General features: G+C 45.8%; 1 protein-coding gene across 1 annotated transcript in view; it reads right to left on the bottom strand.

The window, feature by feature from the left end:
• The window catches only part of LOC146789811 (netrin-3), a 181,671-nt gene that overhangs the window by 122,915 nt on the left and 37,895 nt on the right, over nt 1-20,861 (bottom strand). Inside the window, exon 2 of the mRNA XM_085632167.1 lies at nt 811-1,818. Within this exon, the coding sequence (XP_085488293.1) occupies nt 811-1,777 (967 nt within the window). The 5' untranslated portion in view covers nt 1,778-1,818. The remainder of the gene's footprint in view (nt 1-810; nt 1,819-20,861) is intronic.

Below are 20,861 nucleotides of genomic sequence, written 5' to 3'. Positions count from 1 at the left end.
GCTACAGTGCATGTGCGTGGGCGCGCGCGTCGCGCTTTACCGCGATTACTTTCCCTTTCACGGCCGCTTTGATGTTTGATCGTGATTGCGATCGCAATCACTATCACTTTCGCGGCCGCAGGGCCGCTTGGCATATCCAATAGGTCTCGCTTTTGGGACCTTATAAGTATTTAGTTATGCAACTGTTGCATGGCTAAACACTTATAAGGTCCCAAAGGCAAGACCTATTGACTATGCCAATGCTTGTTGGATTTGGCTTTACAGCACCGATGAAGACCTATTGTTAGCAATTCTATAAATATACATAGAGGGAGCCTTTTTCCCTGCCTAGAAAAGTATTTCTCCATCTCCTCATGCTACTGGCTATTTGATGTATCATTCCTTCCTCTACCAAGTGCCTTCATTGGGATGCATGCATGACTATTTAAGAGCTTCAAAATAAAATGTCACTCAATCATCACACTGTTGGTCACATTCAACTCTTAATCTCCTCTATGCATGCTATGCATAAAACGATCCTTTTTTGTAAGTTTTTCCCTGGCAATGTCAAAAACCAGACCTAATTGCTTTATGTGCACAGCAGCATTTAGGCATACATACAGGGTTCCAGCCAAAAAGAAAAGTGCCTCATTCCATAGCTCTCCACAAACCTGGTAGACTTCATCTGGAAACATCCTATCTGTACACATTAAAATAAGCTGACACCAAGGCAGCAGAAAGCCTGGCTTCAATAGCTCAAATCAGGTTACCATCACAAATGAAATCAGAGGTGCAGCAGAGATAAATGAGGCATGTATGCCCTTCACTTACCCAAGCATTCGTTGGCTTCACGGCCGCTAGCCCGCTGCCATGGCCGGTCGTAGTGGAAGGGCTTGCAGCGATCGCACTCTGGCCCTTCAGTGTTGTGCTTGCAGTCACACACCAGCTTGCCCTCCTTTTCCTTGGAGCAGCGGGAAGCATGTCCATTGCACTTGCAGCGCCCACCCACCTGGAACTCGCCCACTGCGTAGTAGTAGGAAGAGAGGCCAGCTGCCTCATCCTCATCGTTGTCGCGGCCTCCAAGCTCTCGGAATAAATGTGGCCGGCTGAAAATGACCCGGACGTCTGTGGCGGTCACCCAGTCCTGCAGCACGGGGCTGTTGTCAATGTCCTGGGCTGAGGGGCGCCCATCAAGCGTGCTGAAGGCTATAAGCCCACCGGTCAAGGGGTATAGGTCCGTGTGGCCATCAGTGCAGAGGGCCTCCTGTTCATTTTGCTTGGTCACAGTGGCCTTGTGTGGCTTGCCATAGATCTTCCGGCACTGGGAGGAGTAGTACTGGTAGGGCACCCAAGTCTTCCCATAATCCATTGACTTGAAGATGGCTACAGACTCAGGCCGTGGCGAGCAGAATTGCAGGCTCACATAGGTGATCTCAAATTTCTTCCCCAATGACAGCGTGAGAGTAACATTGTGCGGCGAGTGGTGAAGGTTCTCAGATCTCCAGCAGGTCATATTGGTGGCAGTATTGAGGTCTGTGAGGTAAGAGGCTGGGTGCGACTTGCGGGGGTCGGCAGAGTCACAGTAGCGGCTAGGTGGCCAGCCACAAGTGCTGGAGACCTGCACCTCCTTACCAAACGCAGCGTTGACAAACTCAGGAATACAACGGCGGGGAACCCCACCCTCCTCATAGCAGGGATCGGGGAGTGCCTGCTGCACAGCAAATGGGTTGGCTGCCCAGGTGACGGTGAGAATGCAGACCACAAGGATAAAATGTAGTATGTGCAAGGAATCCATCATCGCCAGGCCTCAAAACCTACAGGTAGCCTCGCTCTATATACCTGAAAAACAAAACAAAATGGAAGCAAATCAGAACCACGATTTTGAGATTTATTCAAGTCATCGTACAAAAGAATGAGATACATTGTTATCAGCCAGCTGAAATAGTTCTCTTTATTTACACACTGATCCTTTTAAATCTACAGCTATTGGTACAGACAAGCTCTTAGCTGTATTTGGAATAGACATGGTTGTTTTTTAGAATAACTGCTGTCTTGGCCTTATATATGATCTCTTTATTCTTTTTCACTGTGCTTGTATGTTTCCTGCTAGTTGAGTCCATCTTGCAGGAGTAGTTATTGGATTGGCCACTCAACCAAGTGGAATTGCTAAAGGTACATAACACAACCTGTGACCTACTATTACTAGTTAAAAAGCTGGATTTGGGTTTTATATAAGTTTGGTGAACGTGCATAAATGCATAAAGCTTTTTTTTCCCCCTTCAAATCCTGTCTGACCTCTGACTGCCTCCCAGCTACAGAACAAAATAGTTACTCAGATGCCTGGTGTAAGATTCACACAAGCACAGACAAGCTTAACCCCTTCTGTGCCACGCCCTTTCCCCCTCCTGTGCCGGGCGTTACATTAGTGGGTGGGGTTCATGACGAGATAGTCTCGTCATGGGCACAGCGCGACCGTGCTCCATGACGAGACTATCTCGTCATGGGCACTGAAGAGCTTAAGGCGCCAATCGGCAGCCATAGTACACAGGCCTTCCGCAGGTCTGATGAAATGGATGCCCACATTGAGGCATTATAGAGTTCTTTTATACACTTAGAGATCCAGCTCAAGGATTCCAAACGAGAAAAAGCTCCCAGGACATCCATCCATGACATCCAGACAGACGGCCAACATCTAGGAGTCTCCAGTGCAAATCCGCAAGGATTTCTATATGGATGATGGCTTCCTTCCCACACTCAATAGCTTCAGACCCAGTGCAGTCTAGGAAATCCCATTCACACAGGTACAGATGTGGCTTCAGACCCAGACCAGCATTTCACACCACCACAGGCAGGGTAGACACATTAGATTCCAGTGAATCGTCAGAGGCAGCACTCCTCAGGTACGGACATCCTCCAACTGACCCTCTGTGGGCAACGGGTTGCCACCCATTTTACCTTTTTTAAGAAGTTAATGCTTGTGGTTTTCATAATGAGATCCTTGGGGGTGATGGGGATACTCTTTTGTACTACTTGCCATTAAAGCCTTTTTCAACCCCATCCTTGAGCTGAGATATGCACGGGTAACAATACCACCACAGTGCACCCAGTCTATGCAAACCCTGTTGCCATTTCAAGTGCTTCGCAGGGGTTATGGTTAGGCCTGGGCAGAGTTTGTGGAGTTCCACTATGCAGAACTCTGCTAAGTGACCCAAAAACTCTGACACGCTATTCAGAGGTTTCGGAAGTGGTGGAGTGCGTTAGGTTGCGCCGTTTGTGCTGATTTTTAGCACCTGGTGTTTGTCCCACTCTTGAAAATCAGCATGAATGGCACAATGTGCAGCACAAGAGGTGCTGCTTTTTTCTGCCGCTCGAGCAGATGTTCTGCTGCAGCTTCCTCAACGTGACCGGAGGGTTTCTCAACGCGAGTGGTAGCGTCCATCCGCAACAGCCTGCATTGAGAATTCTCGCCGGGAGGTGGTCTGGAGTAAGATTTTCCTCGCTAGCGCTCGCCAACTTAACATAGGTGAGCACGAGTGAGGAAAAAAACTCTGCTCTGCTGCGTGGAGTTTCTTGGAACTCCGAGCGCTACGCGAATTAGGAAACACTCTGCACACTCCGCAAGCGGACTGGAATTTCATGCCCAGGTCTAGTTATGGTGCTGAACTTCTGGGTGTACAAACCTGCTCCACATCTTGCATTCCATTAACTCTCTATTATGGCCGCGATCCTCAATCATCATACGATTTCTGGCCCCAAAGTTTGAATAGTTTTCAGGGACTTAAGAAGTCCATTTTTAGTCAGCCGCAGAAGGGACAGAACGGAACACGTGAGACAGCCCATCTTAGAGACTGCATGATAGAAGACAGAAGCCTCTATGATATGACCTGCCAGAAGAATTTATGGAGCAGTGCATCAACTGGTGGCATAGAGTCACTCAACTTTTTAAGGAATACGTCCTAAAATCCCATGCCTATAATTGTGGAAGTCATTTTACTTGTTTGGAAGTATAACTACACCTATGGATAACATTTTGGGGAACGGGACCTCCGTTACAACAATATTGGAGGTTCCTAGTTGGGGGGGGGGGGGGGGGAAGTATCAATCAAAGCTTGTTGACCTTGGACCGCCGTATACATAAAGTGCCCTGGGGAGCAACAGACATTTGTGCCTACTTTGCGTGCCCCTGGTACACTTTGGTATTACAGAAGCTTGTGCGGCCCATTCTGTAATACCGATAGCGCTGGTACACAAAGCGTCAGCGCCACCTGCAGGGGGCACATGCGAATGAGGGAATTCCTTCGCCTTTGTGCCCGCACCGTATTACAGGCGCGGGCACAGAGGCAAAGAAGCCCTCAGGAGGCGCACTGAGAGTGTGCTATCTAATTGGTAGCGCACTGTCAGAGCGCCACCCTGATAATAACCCGCTGGAGGGGGGAAAAGGGGGTCCCATGGACCCCCCGACATCCCCTTCAAAAATGCAGCGGGTTGCCTTCTGCACTGTGAAAACACAGAGCGGCTTTAAAGTAGCCGCTCCATTTTTCACAGGAATGCGCTGCCCCCAGGACAGCCAGAGTCCGCAGCTGACCTGGGAGCAGCGCATTCATGGTAATAGGGCCATGTTCACTGTTTACACCTGGCACAACTTTTTAATGGTGTGCCCGGCGCAAAGAATGAAAATGCGCATTTACCATAATACGGCCCCTTGTGCCTCCAACGGAGGGCAACATAACCTATGGGACTGGAAAGAATGTCTTTGCAACCGGAGGAACTACAGGCATTGGAAAAAGGAAATAAAACTCACGTCAACGAGCTATGATTACGGCCATGGTTCCAAGGCAGAAATTCATATTTTAAACACAAAAGAAGCTATGAAAATCTTTAACTTCCTTCGTGGTATTTTTGTAGATTTTTCTGCATCTAACAACACTCTAAAAGGATTTAAATGCAGCGCTGCCCTTTAGTACAGTTGTTTACCCCACCTCCCTTCACCCTGAAATGGTATGGTCTCCTCCAGAGCGCGAGGCTTGTATATCAATTGTTTACAATCACGACATTGTCGCTGCCGTTGGAGAGTTAAGGGAGGTGAGGCAGGAGTGCGCTGCCGCCCAGCTCCTGTCCTGTGTGTGGTCATTGCTGACCGAGACCCCAGAGCCCTAGGGGTGCTTGTGGGGGGGCGAAGGAGAGGGGCGTTAATGTATTCCTAAAGCTCTTTGAGCCACGAAGCGTCTGCAGCAGAGAAGAGGCCAACTGTGCAAGGGGAGGGTAGACGTCTGAAACAACAAGAACAGGGAAGAGCTGAGGACCACACAGCCAAATGTGTGGACTAGGAGGACATTGCCAAATGTCTAAACTAAGAGGGGGGAACAGAATATGCGAACTAGAACCACACGGCTAAACGAATGAACTCTGCCCACGCTGCTAAATATAAGAGCTAGCAACACAGCTAAACATATGAACTAGGAACACGTAACTGGATGTATATACTAGGACCACACCACTAAAAATAAGAATAAGAGCTAGGACCACACTGACGTATGAACTAGGACGACACAACTGAATGTATGAACTAGGGCCACACGCTAAATGACCTAAGACCATATGTCTGACGTATGAACTAGGATGGCAGAACTGAATGTATGAACTAGGACCACACGCTAAATATATGAGCTAGGGCCATACGGCTAACGTATGAACTAGGCCCACACGCTAAATATATGAGCTAGGGCCATACGGCTGACGTATGAACTAGGACCACAAGCTAAATATATGAGCTAGGACCATATGCTAAATATATGAGCTAGGACCATACGGCTGACGTATAAACTAGGACCATATGCTAACTATATGTGCTAGGACCATACGGCTGACGTATAAACTAGGACCATATGCTAAATATATGAGCTAGGACCATACGGCTGATGTATGAACTAGGATGGCATAACAGGATGTATGAACTAGGACCACACGCTAAATATATTAGCTAGGACCATACGGCTGATGTATGAACTAGGATGGCATAACAGGATGTATGAACTAGGACCACACGCTAAATATATGAGCTAGGACCATACGGCTGACGTATGAACTAGGACCATATGCTAAATATATGAGCTAGGACCATACGGCTGACGTATGAACTAGGACCATATGCTAACTATATGTGCTAGGACCATACGGCTGACGTATAAACTAGGACCATATGCTAAATATGTGAGCTAGGACCATACAGCTGATGTATGAACTAGGATGGCATAACAGGATGTATGAACTAGGACCACACGCTAAATATATGAGCTAAGACCACTGGGCTGAACGTATGAACTAGAACCACATAGATGCATGTATTGGTGATTTTATGATAATTTATAATTGTATATGTCACTGAATTGGGTAACGTGTAATATTTCTGTAAGCATTTATTTCTTGGAAATAAAGAATTTGATCTGATCTCATAAATGTATTAATTAGGCCTGCATGGTTAAATGTAAAAACTAGGACCATATGGGTAAATATGTGAACTGAGATCACACAGATAAACGTTTGAACTAGCAATGCCTGAATCTTTGAACATGGACTACATGAGAGACAATGAGTTTTTGACCATCTGGCTGACAGTGTAAAACAGGGCAACATGAATAAATGTATGAACTAGGCACTGCTGCCCAAACGTCTGAATCCGGGCGGTGCTGCTGAAAATCTGAATTTGAGAAACACATGGTGGAATGTCTATATTAGGATCACAGGACAGATGATGAGCTTGGACCCCTACGCCTAAATGTATAAACTAGGATCATAGAGCTACAGGTGTGAACTAAAACCACAAGACTAACCGCAAAATCTAAGATCCCCCTGCTGAATGTCTGAAGTTGGAAAACACAGTTAAGAAGATTAACAAAAGGGTGCCTTTTGACAGAATATGTGAACATGGATTACGCGGGTGTAGGACTGACCTCGAGAAAGACACAGGGGAGTGTGGCTCAATGGTTAGAGCGGCAGACCCTGAAGCAGAGTTCTGGCCAGGGACCAGGGTTCGATTCCCGCCTCGGCGGGGCTCGGGCTCAATTTCCTCGGACCTGTCTATTCTCGCCTCGGTGCCTATTCTAATCACGGGCCCCACGCTGCAACTCTGGGCAATAGCTTGCTTAGCCTCCACACCGGCCCCAACAGTGCTAAGGATGCCTGGCTTCACCCTGGGGGTGCCCAGGAGTGGACACTTCACAGGGAAAGCCAGGAGGGGTTCCACAGCGGTATGAGTATCAGCGCCAGGAAACCGCAAAGGCGACACCGCAAGGTGTCCGTCTGGTGACAGTGCGCTCTATAAGTACCTTGACATTTACAATATCACATGGGTAAACGTATGAATGAGGACCAGAAGGCTGATCGTAGTTCAGTCAGTCTGGTTTTCCCATGTTACATGCAATCACCCAGTAAATTGAATCAACTAAAAGGAACACAGTGCCGAATTTCTGGAATAGGCCTTCAGAACTAAATATCTGAATGACCACACCCAAATGACAGAATGTGTATACTATTATTGGGTTTAATGATCGAACTAGGACTACATGGCTGATTGTATCAATTTTGACAACGGGTTTGGCTATAAGAACCAGGACTTTAAAAATGATTGTACTTACGGGTTCCAAACTAGGTGAATGACTACTGAGAAGTCCTTCATATGCCCTTGTACATACCAGCCAGAAGTACAGAGACTTGCCAAGGTAAGTGACACCCTTATTCCTGATCACGAGCCAGATTTACACTAGAACACCCTAACTCCCCCATTCTTCAGTTTATACTGCTTTGCCACTTCCCCAGTTCTCAGTCTCTGACCCTCTGTTAACACACAACTTAGGAATGAGTCCATAGCCTTGAATCTGAAACAATAAATGAACTCCTCGGTGTGAAGCCTGCTGAAGACTCATCCCAGGGGTTCAGCCGTTCTGCACCACCAAAAATTACTTATTACTGGCACTAGTCAGCACCCAAAGAATCAAGGAGTTCAGGACAGGCGAGAACAAATCATTTGGGGTATCCAGTTGGGGTCGCCAAAAAATGTTAATTGCTGCCATCAGTCAGCACCCTCTGAATCAAGGGCTGAGAAGAGGCAAGAACAAACTGTAGGGTGGAATCATTTTGAGGTCCGGCTGTCCCGGCAGGTTTGGTAATAAATGACGGTGAGACATATTTCAGGACATGAGCAAATCATTTCTTGTAATAACTGTTATAGTTGTATGTTTGGAGACTCTTGGATATTATGGATTGTATGGATGTTAAATAAATAGTTTGGGTTTTCTGGAAATAAATAAGACCTGTAGACTTTTTTTTTCGACAGCTTTTATTCTACAGTCTCAACAGTGCACGACCAAAGATGGAAAAGCTGGTACAAACAGCTACAGACTCATCTCTACAGGGTAGCGTTATATGTTATTATCGCTATTATGGAAACTACTTTGTATACTTCTGGCTAGGTGCTATATGTGGAACATTTTAGAAGGGTACAGATAGCATTGCAGTTTCTTTCCTGTCTATACATAACAGAAGGGATAAACAAAAAAATATTTGAAATTAAGCCTCCAGAAGTGCTCCTGTTCAAGAAGAACCAAATTTAGCAAGGAGAAGACAGAATTGTTTGGATAAAGGGCAGGAGACAATTATTCTTAGGGTCTTGCTGTACTTTTCCTATACAGGGCATGGTCTCCTGGCTGTGGGAGACACGGTCTGCTGTTCCGAGTTGGTTTATTTAAGATTAACTTAACTACAACTTTATGTTTTCCACAAAAGTATAATATAAATAGATACATGAGGTATTATGTCTGGCCCTCGTTATCCACTGGTCTGTGTCATTTCCAGTCTGCTTCAGCTGTCCACTGCATACATCATGGGCAATGGGTCATCCCACTCTTCCATTGGCAAGCTTGCACTGTGCATGACGGCGTTTTGCCTAATCAAATCTGTACAGCCACCTGATAAGAGGGGCACTTCCATGGCCAGGGTGGTGTACCTGGGCTAGCCCATTATTTTTGTATTTTTGTACTTTTGTACATATTGCATATGTTTGCACACACAATAAAGCCAATGGGCCTTGCCCATGATATCCATTTGCTTTGCCAGTGCTTTTTACCTTTAATTTGCTGGTGCCTGTTGGCCACTTTGAAAGGATTTTTCTTAAAAGAAAAATCATTCAAATATATCCACCGTTTATGTACACACATAGCAGTCATCGTTGATTTTTTTTTCAAGAAATATATTTAAAAAATACCTGCCATGCATGCGCAGGCTAGAATTTCTCACAAGGAAAAATAAAAAGTAATTCAGAGATGGCAGTCATGCATGCCCACCCAGTGGCCATCTTTTTACTTTCATTTTAATGTATCATTCCAAGATGGCAGACGGCCATCTTGGAATGGTAAATTAAAAAAATATATATATATGCATGGGATGCCATGCCACGGTGCAGAAGCAAGCAACTGGATAGCAGTGTGCAGCTTACAAAAAAGGAACAAAACAAATTGGAGCCGGGGCCAGTTGAAAGCATTGGGAGGGGAGTGTGGAGGTAAGGAAATGACCGAAAGTGAGCCATCCGATAGCAAGAGCGCATCTTCAGGGCCCACGAAAAAAAAGAAGGAAAAAAAACCCAAAATTGAAGGGATCCTTAAAGAAAGCGAGGCACGTGATGCATCCCTTGATTTGCTGAAAGCCAAATAAAATAAAAAATAGTCCCCTCAAGTAGGATACAAGTCAAACAATCTCTTGCCTGTAGGTACATAACAAATGATCCACTGGTGGAACAAACACAAGAATAGGAAACAAATCTATGGAATAAGAAGCAGAATATTGAGATTGACAACAAAGCTATTCAATCCTGCCCAGGGATTGACCCTCGGACCGTCCTGTTATTCAGGTTTTGGTGGCCTGGGGACCTCAAGCCGAGTTATCTCAATGGGCCAGTGAGGCTACTGCGCAGTGCTGGACTTTCTGCCACTGTTCAGTTCACGGTCACTGAAGCCACTACCACATACAGAGATCTATAACTGTGTCACTGAAGCCACTACCACATATAGGGCCATATGTAGGAAGCCTAATACCGGTCGGTAACGGCCGATTTTCGGTAAATATACAGTTACCGACCGGTATTTAGGCTTTTGCTATGTAGGGAGATCATTTCATGATTCGGTAATTTACTGAATCGGTAAAATTACCGAATCGGTAATTTTACCGATTCGGTAAATACCGAATCATGAAATGAGATGTAGGGGGAGTGTGTGGGTGTTGTGCGGATTCGTTATTTACCACCAACTAAAAGTTGGTGGTAAATGACGAAGAGGTGTGAAAAAGCATTTTTGTGCACTTTGCAGTGTGCAATGTGGCAGACATGTATGTGCGCCACATGTGCACACATGGACGAATCAGGGGTGCAACAGGGTGTCAATGTGACACCCTGCCTCCCATGATGATGCCTCCCCCATTACCGAATCGGTATTTACCGATTCGGTAATGGCAACTGGCTTCCCATTCATTCCTATGGGCCTCCAGGCCCATAGGAATGAATAGGAAGCCAGTTGCCATTACCGAATCGGTAAATACCGATTCTAAAATACCGACACTTACCGATTCGGTAATTTTCTACCTACATTACATTTACCGATTCATAAATACCGAATCGGTAAAATTCGGTATTTAAGAATCGGTAAATGTAATTTACCTACATATGGCCCATAGAGATATATACCTGGGTCACTGAAGCCACTACCACATGTAGAGATCTATACCTGGGTCACTGAAGTCAGTCCCCACTGCAAGGGATATACCCGTAGGCCAATTAACTTCCCACTGAAGAGTATATACCCCCCTCAGGGAGGCCGCTATGCAGTAAACGTGTATTATATTTAAACTGGCGTGTAAATTATACCACTGTCTCTATAATGACCAACACCATTGGACAATAACTTATCTGTAAACGTGTATACCCCATGCCCCCTGGCGCGGAACATGACGTCACCGCCCCGCTTCTACGTCAGTCTTACACTCGTCAGTGACCGTGAGGGAATGAGCAGGCTTCTCTCTTGGCGGTTCGTGCACACTCTGTGCTGAATTCGCTCCATTCCTCGTTGCTAAAGGTAAAAGTGCTGCTGCAGGGAGGGGGCGGGGGTCTCCTGTCCCCTGTCTTAATGCCTGCACTCTCCGAGGGCTCCTTGCCTTATTTGGCGCTAGTTCGCCGGCGCCCCTCCCGTCACACCCCGCGCGCCGCGCTCACACTCCAGGCCTGATTTATGGCGTGTTTACTTTCTCTGCGGGCTGAGAGGGCCGAAGAGCCAGAGTCACTCAGGAGAGGCTGACAGGGCTCGGGGTGAGTTATGATGATGATCGGGCTGGAGAAGGAGGGAGTGCAGAGCTGGTGCAGCACTGCAGGCGAGAATGGGAGAGAAGAGGTGTATGGAAGACAAGGACAGCAAAATGGGAGGACATGGGACGACGGCAAAGACGGTGTTACAAAAAGGACAGAGGGGAAGATACAAACGAGGGAGGGAGCAGGCCAAAGGATTAGGAGAGAAAGGAGAAAGTGGTCTGTGAAAAGAGAATTGATGGGAGGGAAAGAAGAAATGGGAGTGAGAAATACATGGTGGGGAAGAAGAGGAGCAGCGATGAGCGACAGTAAGCGAAAGGGGGAGGAGATGAAACGAAATAATGGAAGGAGAGGAAGCAAAAGGAAGGTGTAAGGGGAAGAGATGGGTGGAGAGTTGAGGTGCCAAAAGAATTGAGAGAAATGAAGAGTGGACGGGAAGAGAGGTAGGGAACATGCATGGGAAGAGAGAAAGACAATGGTTATAGTGACTAGAAACATGGGAAGAGAAGAGAAAGCAGGAAGCAGAGAAAGAGAAAGTATGGGCAAATAGGAAGTGAAGGGGTGGAGAGAGACATACAGGTATGATGGCAGCAGAGAAAAAGAATGCTGTGAGTGGAGGACAAAAGGACGAGGAGTGAAAGACAAGGGATCGGGAGGAGAAACGATATGGGAAAGCAAAAATAAATAATTATGGGATAGATGATGGCGAGAGAAAAAAAGGAAGCATAAGAAAAAGGACGTGGAAAGTGGACAATAAAGAAAGGTGGAGATGAAGCAAATTGGTGAACATGGGAATGATGGGAAGAGATAAAGATTGATACAGGAAGCTAATGTTTGTAGAGGGAACAAGAGGCAGTGGGTAGAAAGGTGGAGAAGACCGAGATACAGAAAAGATGGCGAGACAGGAGAAGGGGTGGGACAGCCAGGAGGAGAGACATGAGGGGCCGTAACAAAGAAAAAAGTGAAGAAAAAAGAAAGGGATGGACAGAGAAAGGAATAGATAGAGAGATAGATAAACCATAAACAGGGGAAGGGAGAATACAATCGAAAGTTTAGGGAGAGATTGTAAATGGCAGGGAAAAGAAGCAATTAATATGGACAGGTGAGGAAAAATAGGATGAAATGAAGTGAGAGTCATAAAGGAGTGCAATATTGAAAAAATGGGACGAGGGAGGACACAAGCCTAAAATGGAAGAAAACTGGGTTGTAGACTGCTGGAGAGAGAATGAGAGAGAACAGGGAGAAACAAAAAGTGAGAAAAATGGATTGAAAGAGAAAGAGGAGGAGCAAGAGGGGTAGTGTGGAAAGGAAAAGACAAAGTAAAAGGTCAAGAGAGAGCATGAGACAAACAAGGGAGAAATGGGGGTGAAAGAATTGTTAGAAAGTAAGGTGAAATAGGTGGAGAGCAAGGGGCACAGGAGAGAATGAGAAGATGGCCTGGGATAGAAGGGAGAGTAGGAGACATAGGGTTAAAGTAATGCCGTACGATGAGAATACTGACTGGCGGGTGCCAGATCAGGAGTTGGAGAATAAGGAAAAATTAAGAGAAATTGAAGACGATGAGAAGGCCGCCATTCCGAATAGACTCGCAACAATATACTGGGGCAGGATATATATATGGTGTCTCCATTTTACCAGTTAGTCTGGGTCACCAGGCCCAGTATGAGGAACAGCAGCGTTGAACCCGGAATTGCAAGCTCTCATTTTGCCTGTTTTCCTGGATTCCTGTCCCAGTTCTTGCTTCAGCAGGCGGAAAATGTGTACAGAAACATTTGATTCTACCAGATGCATTCCTCCACCTGGGGAAACATGGAATTGTATGAGATGGTAACTCCCTGGCTATATAAACCTATCTGAGTTGGAATGGGCCCCAAACACCGTAAAGAGGCGATGAGAGGAGCGAGAGAAATAGGTAGATATGCAGAGACTCTGAGACCTCTCAGCCAGACGTGGCATGGGCTGGTTCTGTCCTGGGCTTGTCAAGCGAGGGAGACAGCAGGAAGCCACTCCGATCCGTTCATAATATCCGTAGCGAAACTGCAGATCAACTCACTAGCTTCACTGAAAGATATAGGATTCAGAGGAGGACTCCGGAGCCAACACCAAGCTCAACCTCGCCTGTAGCTGCCAGGCCAGTGCAGTTCCATCATAAGGTCCTATCCGACCAAACTCTTCACCATCTTAGCGGAACTAAAAATATAAGATGCTCAATCTCCAAACAGTTGAAGTACCTTGTGAACAGCACACTTCTTTGTTGGAGCGACTTCTCATGATAAACTCTACCACAAGAGATCAGAACCGAACCGAGAGGATGTGGCACAACGGCCAGAGCTGTCAACAAGGGGGTTGGGGATCTGGGTTTGAGTCTCGGCGTTGGCGCAACATCCTGTGATTCTGGGCGACTCACAATCTCCCAGTGCCCATGGACAGCACTTGGATTCCCTCACGGGTGATAAGCTGCAGTATATAAATCTAGAAACTTAAACTTAACATCAAACCTTCAGGGATCATCTGCAAGCTCACATCTTCTACCTTTACCTCAACTAAGACACACCCACCGGTCCCTCTTCTTAAATAGATCGTTTTCCTTCAGTTTTGCTCAATATTTTTACTGTTTGTTGTACATTTCTTTTCTGATTTATCTGAAGCGCACCAACATCCTGTGTAGAGCAGGCAAGCTATATAAAAATAATTATAATAAATAAACCACATTTCAAACACTGGTGTAGAAACCACCCAGGCCATGCCAGAAGAAACCTTTGCTGTTAGTACCAGAACATGCGAGGTTGCATCGTCCTTGCCATCAAACGATGGAGTTCGCTAACAGAACTCCAGGCCTGGCATTGGGCCACTGTAAATCCTGCTGATTGCCCCACCACAGCAGACACACAAATCCAAAAATCACAAACCTAAGTCTCGAGTCAAAGGAAGTTAAACAAAAAAAAGCAGTTACATTCTGCTGCTTAAAGTGCACAAGGTTACACCAACATACTAGACTAGCCATGTGGTTAACTAAGATCATCTCATACATACAAAAATGTATCCAGCTTGGAGGTGGAGACAATGACCTGACCAAACAGCCACACACCCATAAAAGCTGCTGGTGGTTCAGAGGTACAGTGTGTACATGTTCTAATTTACCGGGTTTCTTTTCTAGATCAGCCTCAGTTGAGCCCCACCCTCCTTCCCCAAGCCATTCATTCAGACTGGCATGGCTAGAATGAACCTTGGACATCTTTAAAAAAGGAAAGTCTCCAATACTACCTCAGATTATGCCTTTTGCGTGACCATAACTTGCACTAGGGGAAACAACCTTTACAACGCAGTCATTACATCGCACTACATTTACAATGCAGCTATAAATCGCAACATCCTTTACAACGCATGTCACTACAATGCAGCCATTACATTGCATGTCACTGCAACGCATGTCATTACAACGCATGTCACTACAACGCAGGGATTATATCGCATACCATTACAATGCATAGTACCCCTACACTATCCAACACTTACCCTACTGTTGCACCCACTGGAGTTAGAATAATAATTTATACCCCTACACTATCCAACACTTACCCTACGGCTGCACCCACTGGAGTTAGAATAGTAATTTTTACCCCTACACTATCCAACACTTACCTTAAGTGCAATGTAATGGTATGCGTTGTAATGGCATGCGTTGTAAAGGTATAATTCGAACTAATGGAATGCGTTGTAAAAGTAGTTTCTAAAAATGTGATGTAGTGGCATGCGATGTAAAAGAATGCGTTGTAAAGGATGTTGCGATGTAAAAACTGCGTTATAAAGGCATGCGTTGTAAATGTATGCGTTGTAACGTCATACATTCTGCACCAGGCCATTAAAAAGAGGTTGCAAAAGACCTAGAATCACTGTTTATGCTGACAGATTTAAAAAAAGATAAATAAAGAACATAACCTGTCCTCTGTCCACAGGGTTTGGCTGCCCAAAGAATGCAGGATGAAAGTAGATAAGAACATACGGTTTATTCTTGAAAAAGGCAATCAACTAAAAGAAATCGTGGTTTGATGGAAAGGGAGAAGTGGCAACCTCATGAAAATGCTGCAAGCGCTTTGGAGTCTTGAGAAAAAACACCTCAGTGCCAAAAATAAGTCTGTAAACAACTCAGCGTCAGTCTCACAACCACTTCATGATGGCCTGAGGCTAAGAGAGCTATGTGCCAAGGCCTTGCAGCACAAGGATGCCACCCGCTGCTACTGGAAATACACATGAAGTGTGGCACTCACAAACTAGTGTTCACCTGTACTGATGTACCAACAGAGATAGCGGAGCAATGTTACTAAATTAAATTACTGACACATTCTGTTCCCTCTTTGAAGCTAAAACAGCCCAGTATATGGGCCATAGCTCAATTAACCAACCCAACAACAAAACCCAGTCACACCTTCTTACTTACAAAAAATTGTAAATAATAGGTCATCCTCATGAAATCATCAAATCCAAATTCAATTCTTCTCATAAATATGCATTGCGGATATCTTAAAAATCTATCTGGATATTAAAATTTGGTGGCTCCACATCTCCCCTTAGAGGTTTACATCCTTTAGAGAAAGAATGGCTCTCCTCCTGGAGAAAGTTCTACAACCCTCCTCTCCTAATCTAATCCCTTAATATAAAAGAAAGGAGGCTGTATATCAGAATTTTGTTGGCAAAACGATCATCTGATGCAAATACAGTGTCCTAAATATTGTTTACAAAAATATCTTGCCACTGAATTGAAATGGGTCGAGCATTTAGTAAATTCTTGTTTGAACATAATATTTTTGTCAAACAATAGCCTGTCCACATTTTTCTGTTATCATACCTCCCTGGAGGCTTACTTTGTCCTTTCTTGCCAGGGTTGCTAACAGATGTGCCACCAAGAAGGCGTTACTGCTGTCTGGAATTCCAGGGCTTCCTTATTGTCCATTCTGGCTTCTGCTCTCCCCATGACACTGAAACTGCACTGACCCTCCTGTACAATGTGCGGACACAGTTCTTCAACTCATATTCTTGGCTCTCGTTGACACAACTTGCCTTATACTGCTTCCTTGCCATCTAGGATCAGCAAGAAGGATGCTTCACTGAACAATGCTTTGTTTCATCTCCTTCCTTTGAAGAGATGTCAGATAATGAATATGATGAGGATTTGACAAAGGACCAATTGCTTCTCTGGAAGCCACCCACCTTGCAGAATGCTGAATGTCTCTACCCTCCCTTGTCTGCTTACAAAGCTACCTGTGGACTGACTTTCAAAGTGCTCTCCAGATCTTTTTTTGTATTTGTGCCCGTCATGGCACTTCGTTGCTGAAACCTGCATATGCTAACCAGCCAGGACATGTTACACGCCTTTGCTAATACTAATAAAGGCATCTCCAGTAACCCTGGGCATAGTTTGCGTAGTAGCACTACGCGTAGCTACGCGAAGTGCACTTTGCACTACGCGAGATACGCGTAGCGCTACGCGAACTGCATAGTTCGCTGTTCGGGATGAGTGCATAGTGCCGGATGCTTGTCTGCTCTGAGCAATCATTGAAAACGGCATCTCGCACTATGCAAGCGTAGCTTAGTTGGCTGCCCAGGGTAAATCTCCAGCAGAATTGGGCTGTATGTTAAGATGTGTTTGCTGTTCTTTCACTACGGAAGCAGATGCCCCATTCGACAAATTTGACAATAGGTTGGGCAGCCCAACCTTTTAGTTCCAGTGGGCTTCAAATTATAGATCCCGCCCCCCACCAACTTACCTGAATCAATGACATGTCCGAAACATCTTAAGTTTGGGTACACACAGGTCATGTTTTATTTGACCAAAAACAGAATATCAGAGAAAGAAACCTTAACATAAGGCATTTTACGTCTACTAGAGAAGATAATAGTTATCAGCACATTAGCATATTCAAATCTTATAACATATCTCAATAAATGACACACTTTGAGCTAGCAGTTCTATCCTCTAAGTTCACCACAATATTTACAACTATTTACAATTTCTGGTTGAGGATAAGTTACACAACACTAATGCCACATTTTTTGTATACATTTTACCCGGACCACGCAGGTGAAACCACCTGCATCCCCTGACTTGCTGAACTGAACATCTGTTGAGACTCCCCTCTTCGCCACCCCCCATACCATGGGGTAACATTTGCTCTCTCCAGACATCTAGGATGCCTCTGAAGCCAGATGGAACCATATCTTTGGTTGCTCTGCTTTCATGCATCATAACTTTGACTTTTGACCTTAAATTTCTCCTTAGTCTAAAATTTAGTGAGTCCCAGTTAACATTTCCCTCCATTCCCATGTCAGTTTGTGAAGGAAACCCTGGGTGTCTGTTGGATGTATGTTTAACTAGAGGCAGTGGGACACCAGGCCAAGCCCTGGACAAACTTTCACCTCTAATCCCTTCTCAGTTTAGGGAAGGCTGATAAAGTGTCTAAGACTATGCCTTTTTTAGGTCTCGCCTCACCCAGCGCTTGCGCTGGTCTGGCGAGACTTAAAGTAAGGGCTTCAAAAAATGCTACCGCGGGTGCGCGCTTGAGCAGAGGCGCCATATGGCGTGATTACTACTGCGCGCGCACCACTTGCGCACATGCACTGCAAGCTGTGGCCGGCGGTAGCATTTTCCCCCCGCCACGGCAGTCATTTCTCGAAGCGGGCGCTTGCTTTGTTTTTTCCTGTTTATTACTGCTCTGTAGTAATGGCGGCATCCATGCTTTAGCTTAAACTTCTTAGACTAAAGTCGGGTGCTGAGATTGCTTCAAAAGTAAAGAAATAGACAATTCTTTACTTTTGAAACAATCTCGGCACTCGACTTTATGTTTAAGCTAAAGCACGGGTGCCGCCATTACTACAGAGCAGTAATAAACAGAAACAAGCATTGGCATAGCCAATAGGTCTCGCTTTTGGGACCTTATAAGCATTTAGTTATGCAACTGTTGCATGGCTAAACACTTATAAGGTCCCAAAGGTGAGACCTATTGGCTATGCCAATGCTTGTTCTGTATATGTGCTGATGGCAGTCAGTTCACAGGGGATGAGCAAGGTTGCACTGGCCATCATGATACTCTGGAGTTATCCCGGTGGACCACAGAGCTTGAAAGCCCGTAGCTGCCAAGTAATCCAGGTTCATGCGTGATGTGCTGCTCCAGTCCTGGTGTTTCCTCTGAATTCTAGGACTTGTAGTCCTGTTTTATGATAGAATAAACAAAACTACAAGTCCCAGAATTCAAAGAAAAAACCCTTGACAGGAGCAGCACATCACATGTGGACTTGGGAAACTTGGCAGGGCTGAACGCCCAGCTGTCTGAAGGAAACACAATGGACATAGCAATATATGTGGCCGCTCTATGCCATATATGCATCCACTTTCATTCTGAAGAAGACCTCCATCTAAAGCACCCAAGGATTTGAAACATCAACAAATATTCAGACTTTCTGTAATAATCTAGTAGTCCTGAGTAGACACAGATAATTTTGATTTAAATCTTGCATTGTTTGACACTGGCAGCTAAAGTCACACTGGTTACTTTTTTTTTTTTTGAAAACATGTTTTATTGGTCGATTGCACAGATGTTACAGGACCCTGAATATCAGAGTCGTCAACAAAATCACATTGCAGCATATCTCTATAGCAATCTATTTGTACGCTTGCCATCCAGCAATGCCACTGAAATATATCTCGAACAATAACAACCCCCCCCAAACTCCCCCCACCCCATCTCCTGCGTCGCACCATATCCACGGATTCCCCACCACAGCCCTAAGGCCCCACAGCCACGTTATATTGTGATAAGATGTCTTCCTCTCTTGCCTGGCGCCCCCCCTGCTCGACTAGTTTCCCTAGGCATCCCCATAATTAATCCTCTTCTTCTGCTGGTGGCTCCAGCCACAGCCCCCGGTAATCCGCCCACCTTTTCCATATTTTATAATGCTTGCGTGGACATCCTCGGGCTACAAATATGGGCTGTTCCAGCCCCATACAAAAGTCTAGACCGTTTTTCCATGCTGTGATCGATGGAGCTCTAGGCGCCCTCCACGCCCTGGCGATATCCCGCTTTGCTAGTGTAAGGCCCAGCCGTAGCAGGTGCCGCTTATATACGTTGCCCCCAATGCCGTCCATGACATGTAGTAATGCAAATCGTGGCGTGCGTGGGATCGCCCACCCCAGCACGTCGGACAGACAGGTAATTACCCCCCTCCAGAATCGGTCCAGTGCTGGGCAGTGCCAAATAGTGTGAATAAATGTCCCCTCCTCCTGACCACACCTGAGGCAGTCCAGAGCAGCAATCAAGCCCGCTCGGAACAGTCTGGCCCGGGTAAAATAAACTCTATGCAGATATTTAAATTGTATGAGGCGCAGTCGCATCGCTATAGTCGCTTCCCTCAGGGCTACCAGGGCCTCCCTCCAGTCGTCCTCATCTAAGGCACCTACGTCAGTTTCCCAATCTCCCCGCAACTTCTGGAGCTTCGGAGAGCAATGAATCACCAGGGCCTGATAGATCCTGGAGATCTTTTTGGTCTCCAGATCCCCCATAAAAAGTCTCGCTTCTAGCGGGCTAAACTCTGGGAGAGATGTCAGGCCCTCCAGGCTGGGGGACAGTGCATACCGCAACTGCAGATATCTGTAGAACTGTGATTGGGGCAAAGAGAATTCTCTCTGCAAGTCCTGAAATGATTTAAGCGTCGTGCCACTCATAACGTCTCCCAATGTCGAGATGCCTATGTCATCCCATCCGCGGAAACCTCTTAGCGCCATCAATTCTGGGAGGCGCCCATTGCTCCAGAGGGGGGTCTCTTCGGTGGGAACATTCCACCAGCCCATCCGACGCAGTGTCTGCCGCCAGATCAGGAAAACCACTCGCGTGACCGACGGCAGGCTGCTGCGCACTGACGCCGAGTACAGGATAGTGTGTAGTGTATTAGTTCCCATAAGTAACCTCTCCAGCGCATACGTCGGGTCTCCTCTATCCCCATACCACCACTCGTTGAGAACAAGGAGGTGCGAGGCCTGATAGTAAGATAAGACATCCGAAGACGCAAGTCCTCACACTGGTTACTTTTAAGTTATTTTACTGATTGTTTATTCACATAATCACTACTCACATGCACTGTGCCACTTTAATGTTTTTTTGGAGCACTGAATTTGTTTTTGAAGAGTTGCAGGATCTAAATCATTCATTCAAAATTAAATCTGACTAGGAGTTATTTAATACATATGGTCAGGTAGCCGTCAATGTCCCTTGGGGACACCCCTTCCCCATAACCCCACCCACCTTCACACCCATAATCAGAGACCATGATACAAAATCAAAATCTTTGGGTTAGGGGTCCGAAACCCCCCCACCGTATTTATTAAAGCATCATAAAGGGAACGAGAGTGGCTGTGGGTGGTCAATGCATGGGCTACTCCCTGCATTTTGAACCAGAAAAAGGCATTCTGGTTGACAGCCAGCACGATCACTGTATTAAGATAAATTATTTTAAAATTTCTGTAGTCGTTTTTAACCCCCGTACTTTC

The sequence above is a fragment of the Triturus cristatus genome, chromosome 10 (genome assembly GCF_964204655.1).
Source record: "Triturus cristatus chromosome 10, aTriCri1.1, whole genome shotgun sequence".
Taxonomy (NCBI): Eukaryota; Metazoa; Chordata; class Amphibia; order Caudata; family Salamandridae; genus Triturus; species Triturus cristatus.
This window is presented reverse-complemented; position numbering and strand designations above follow the sequence as displayed.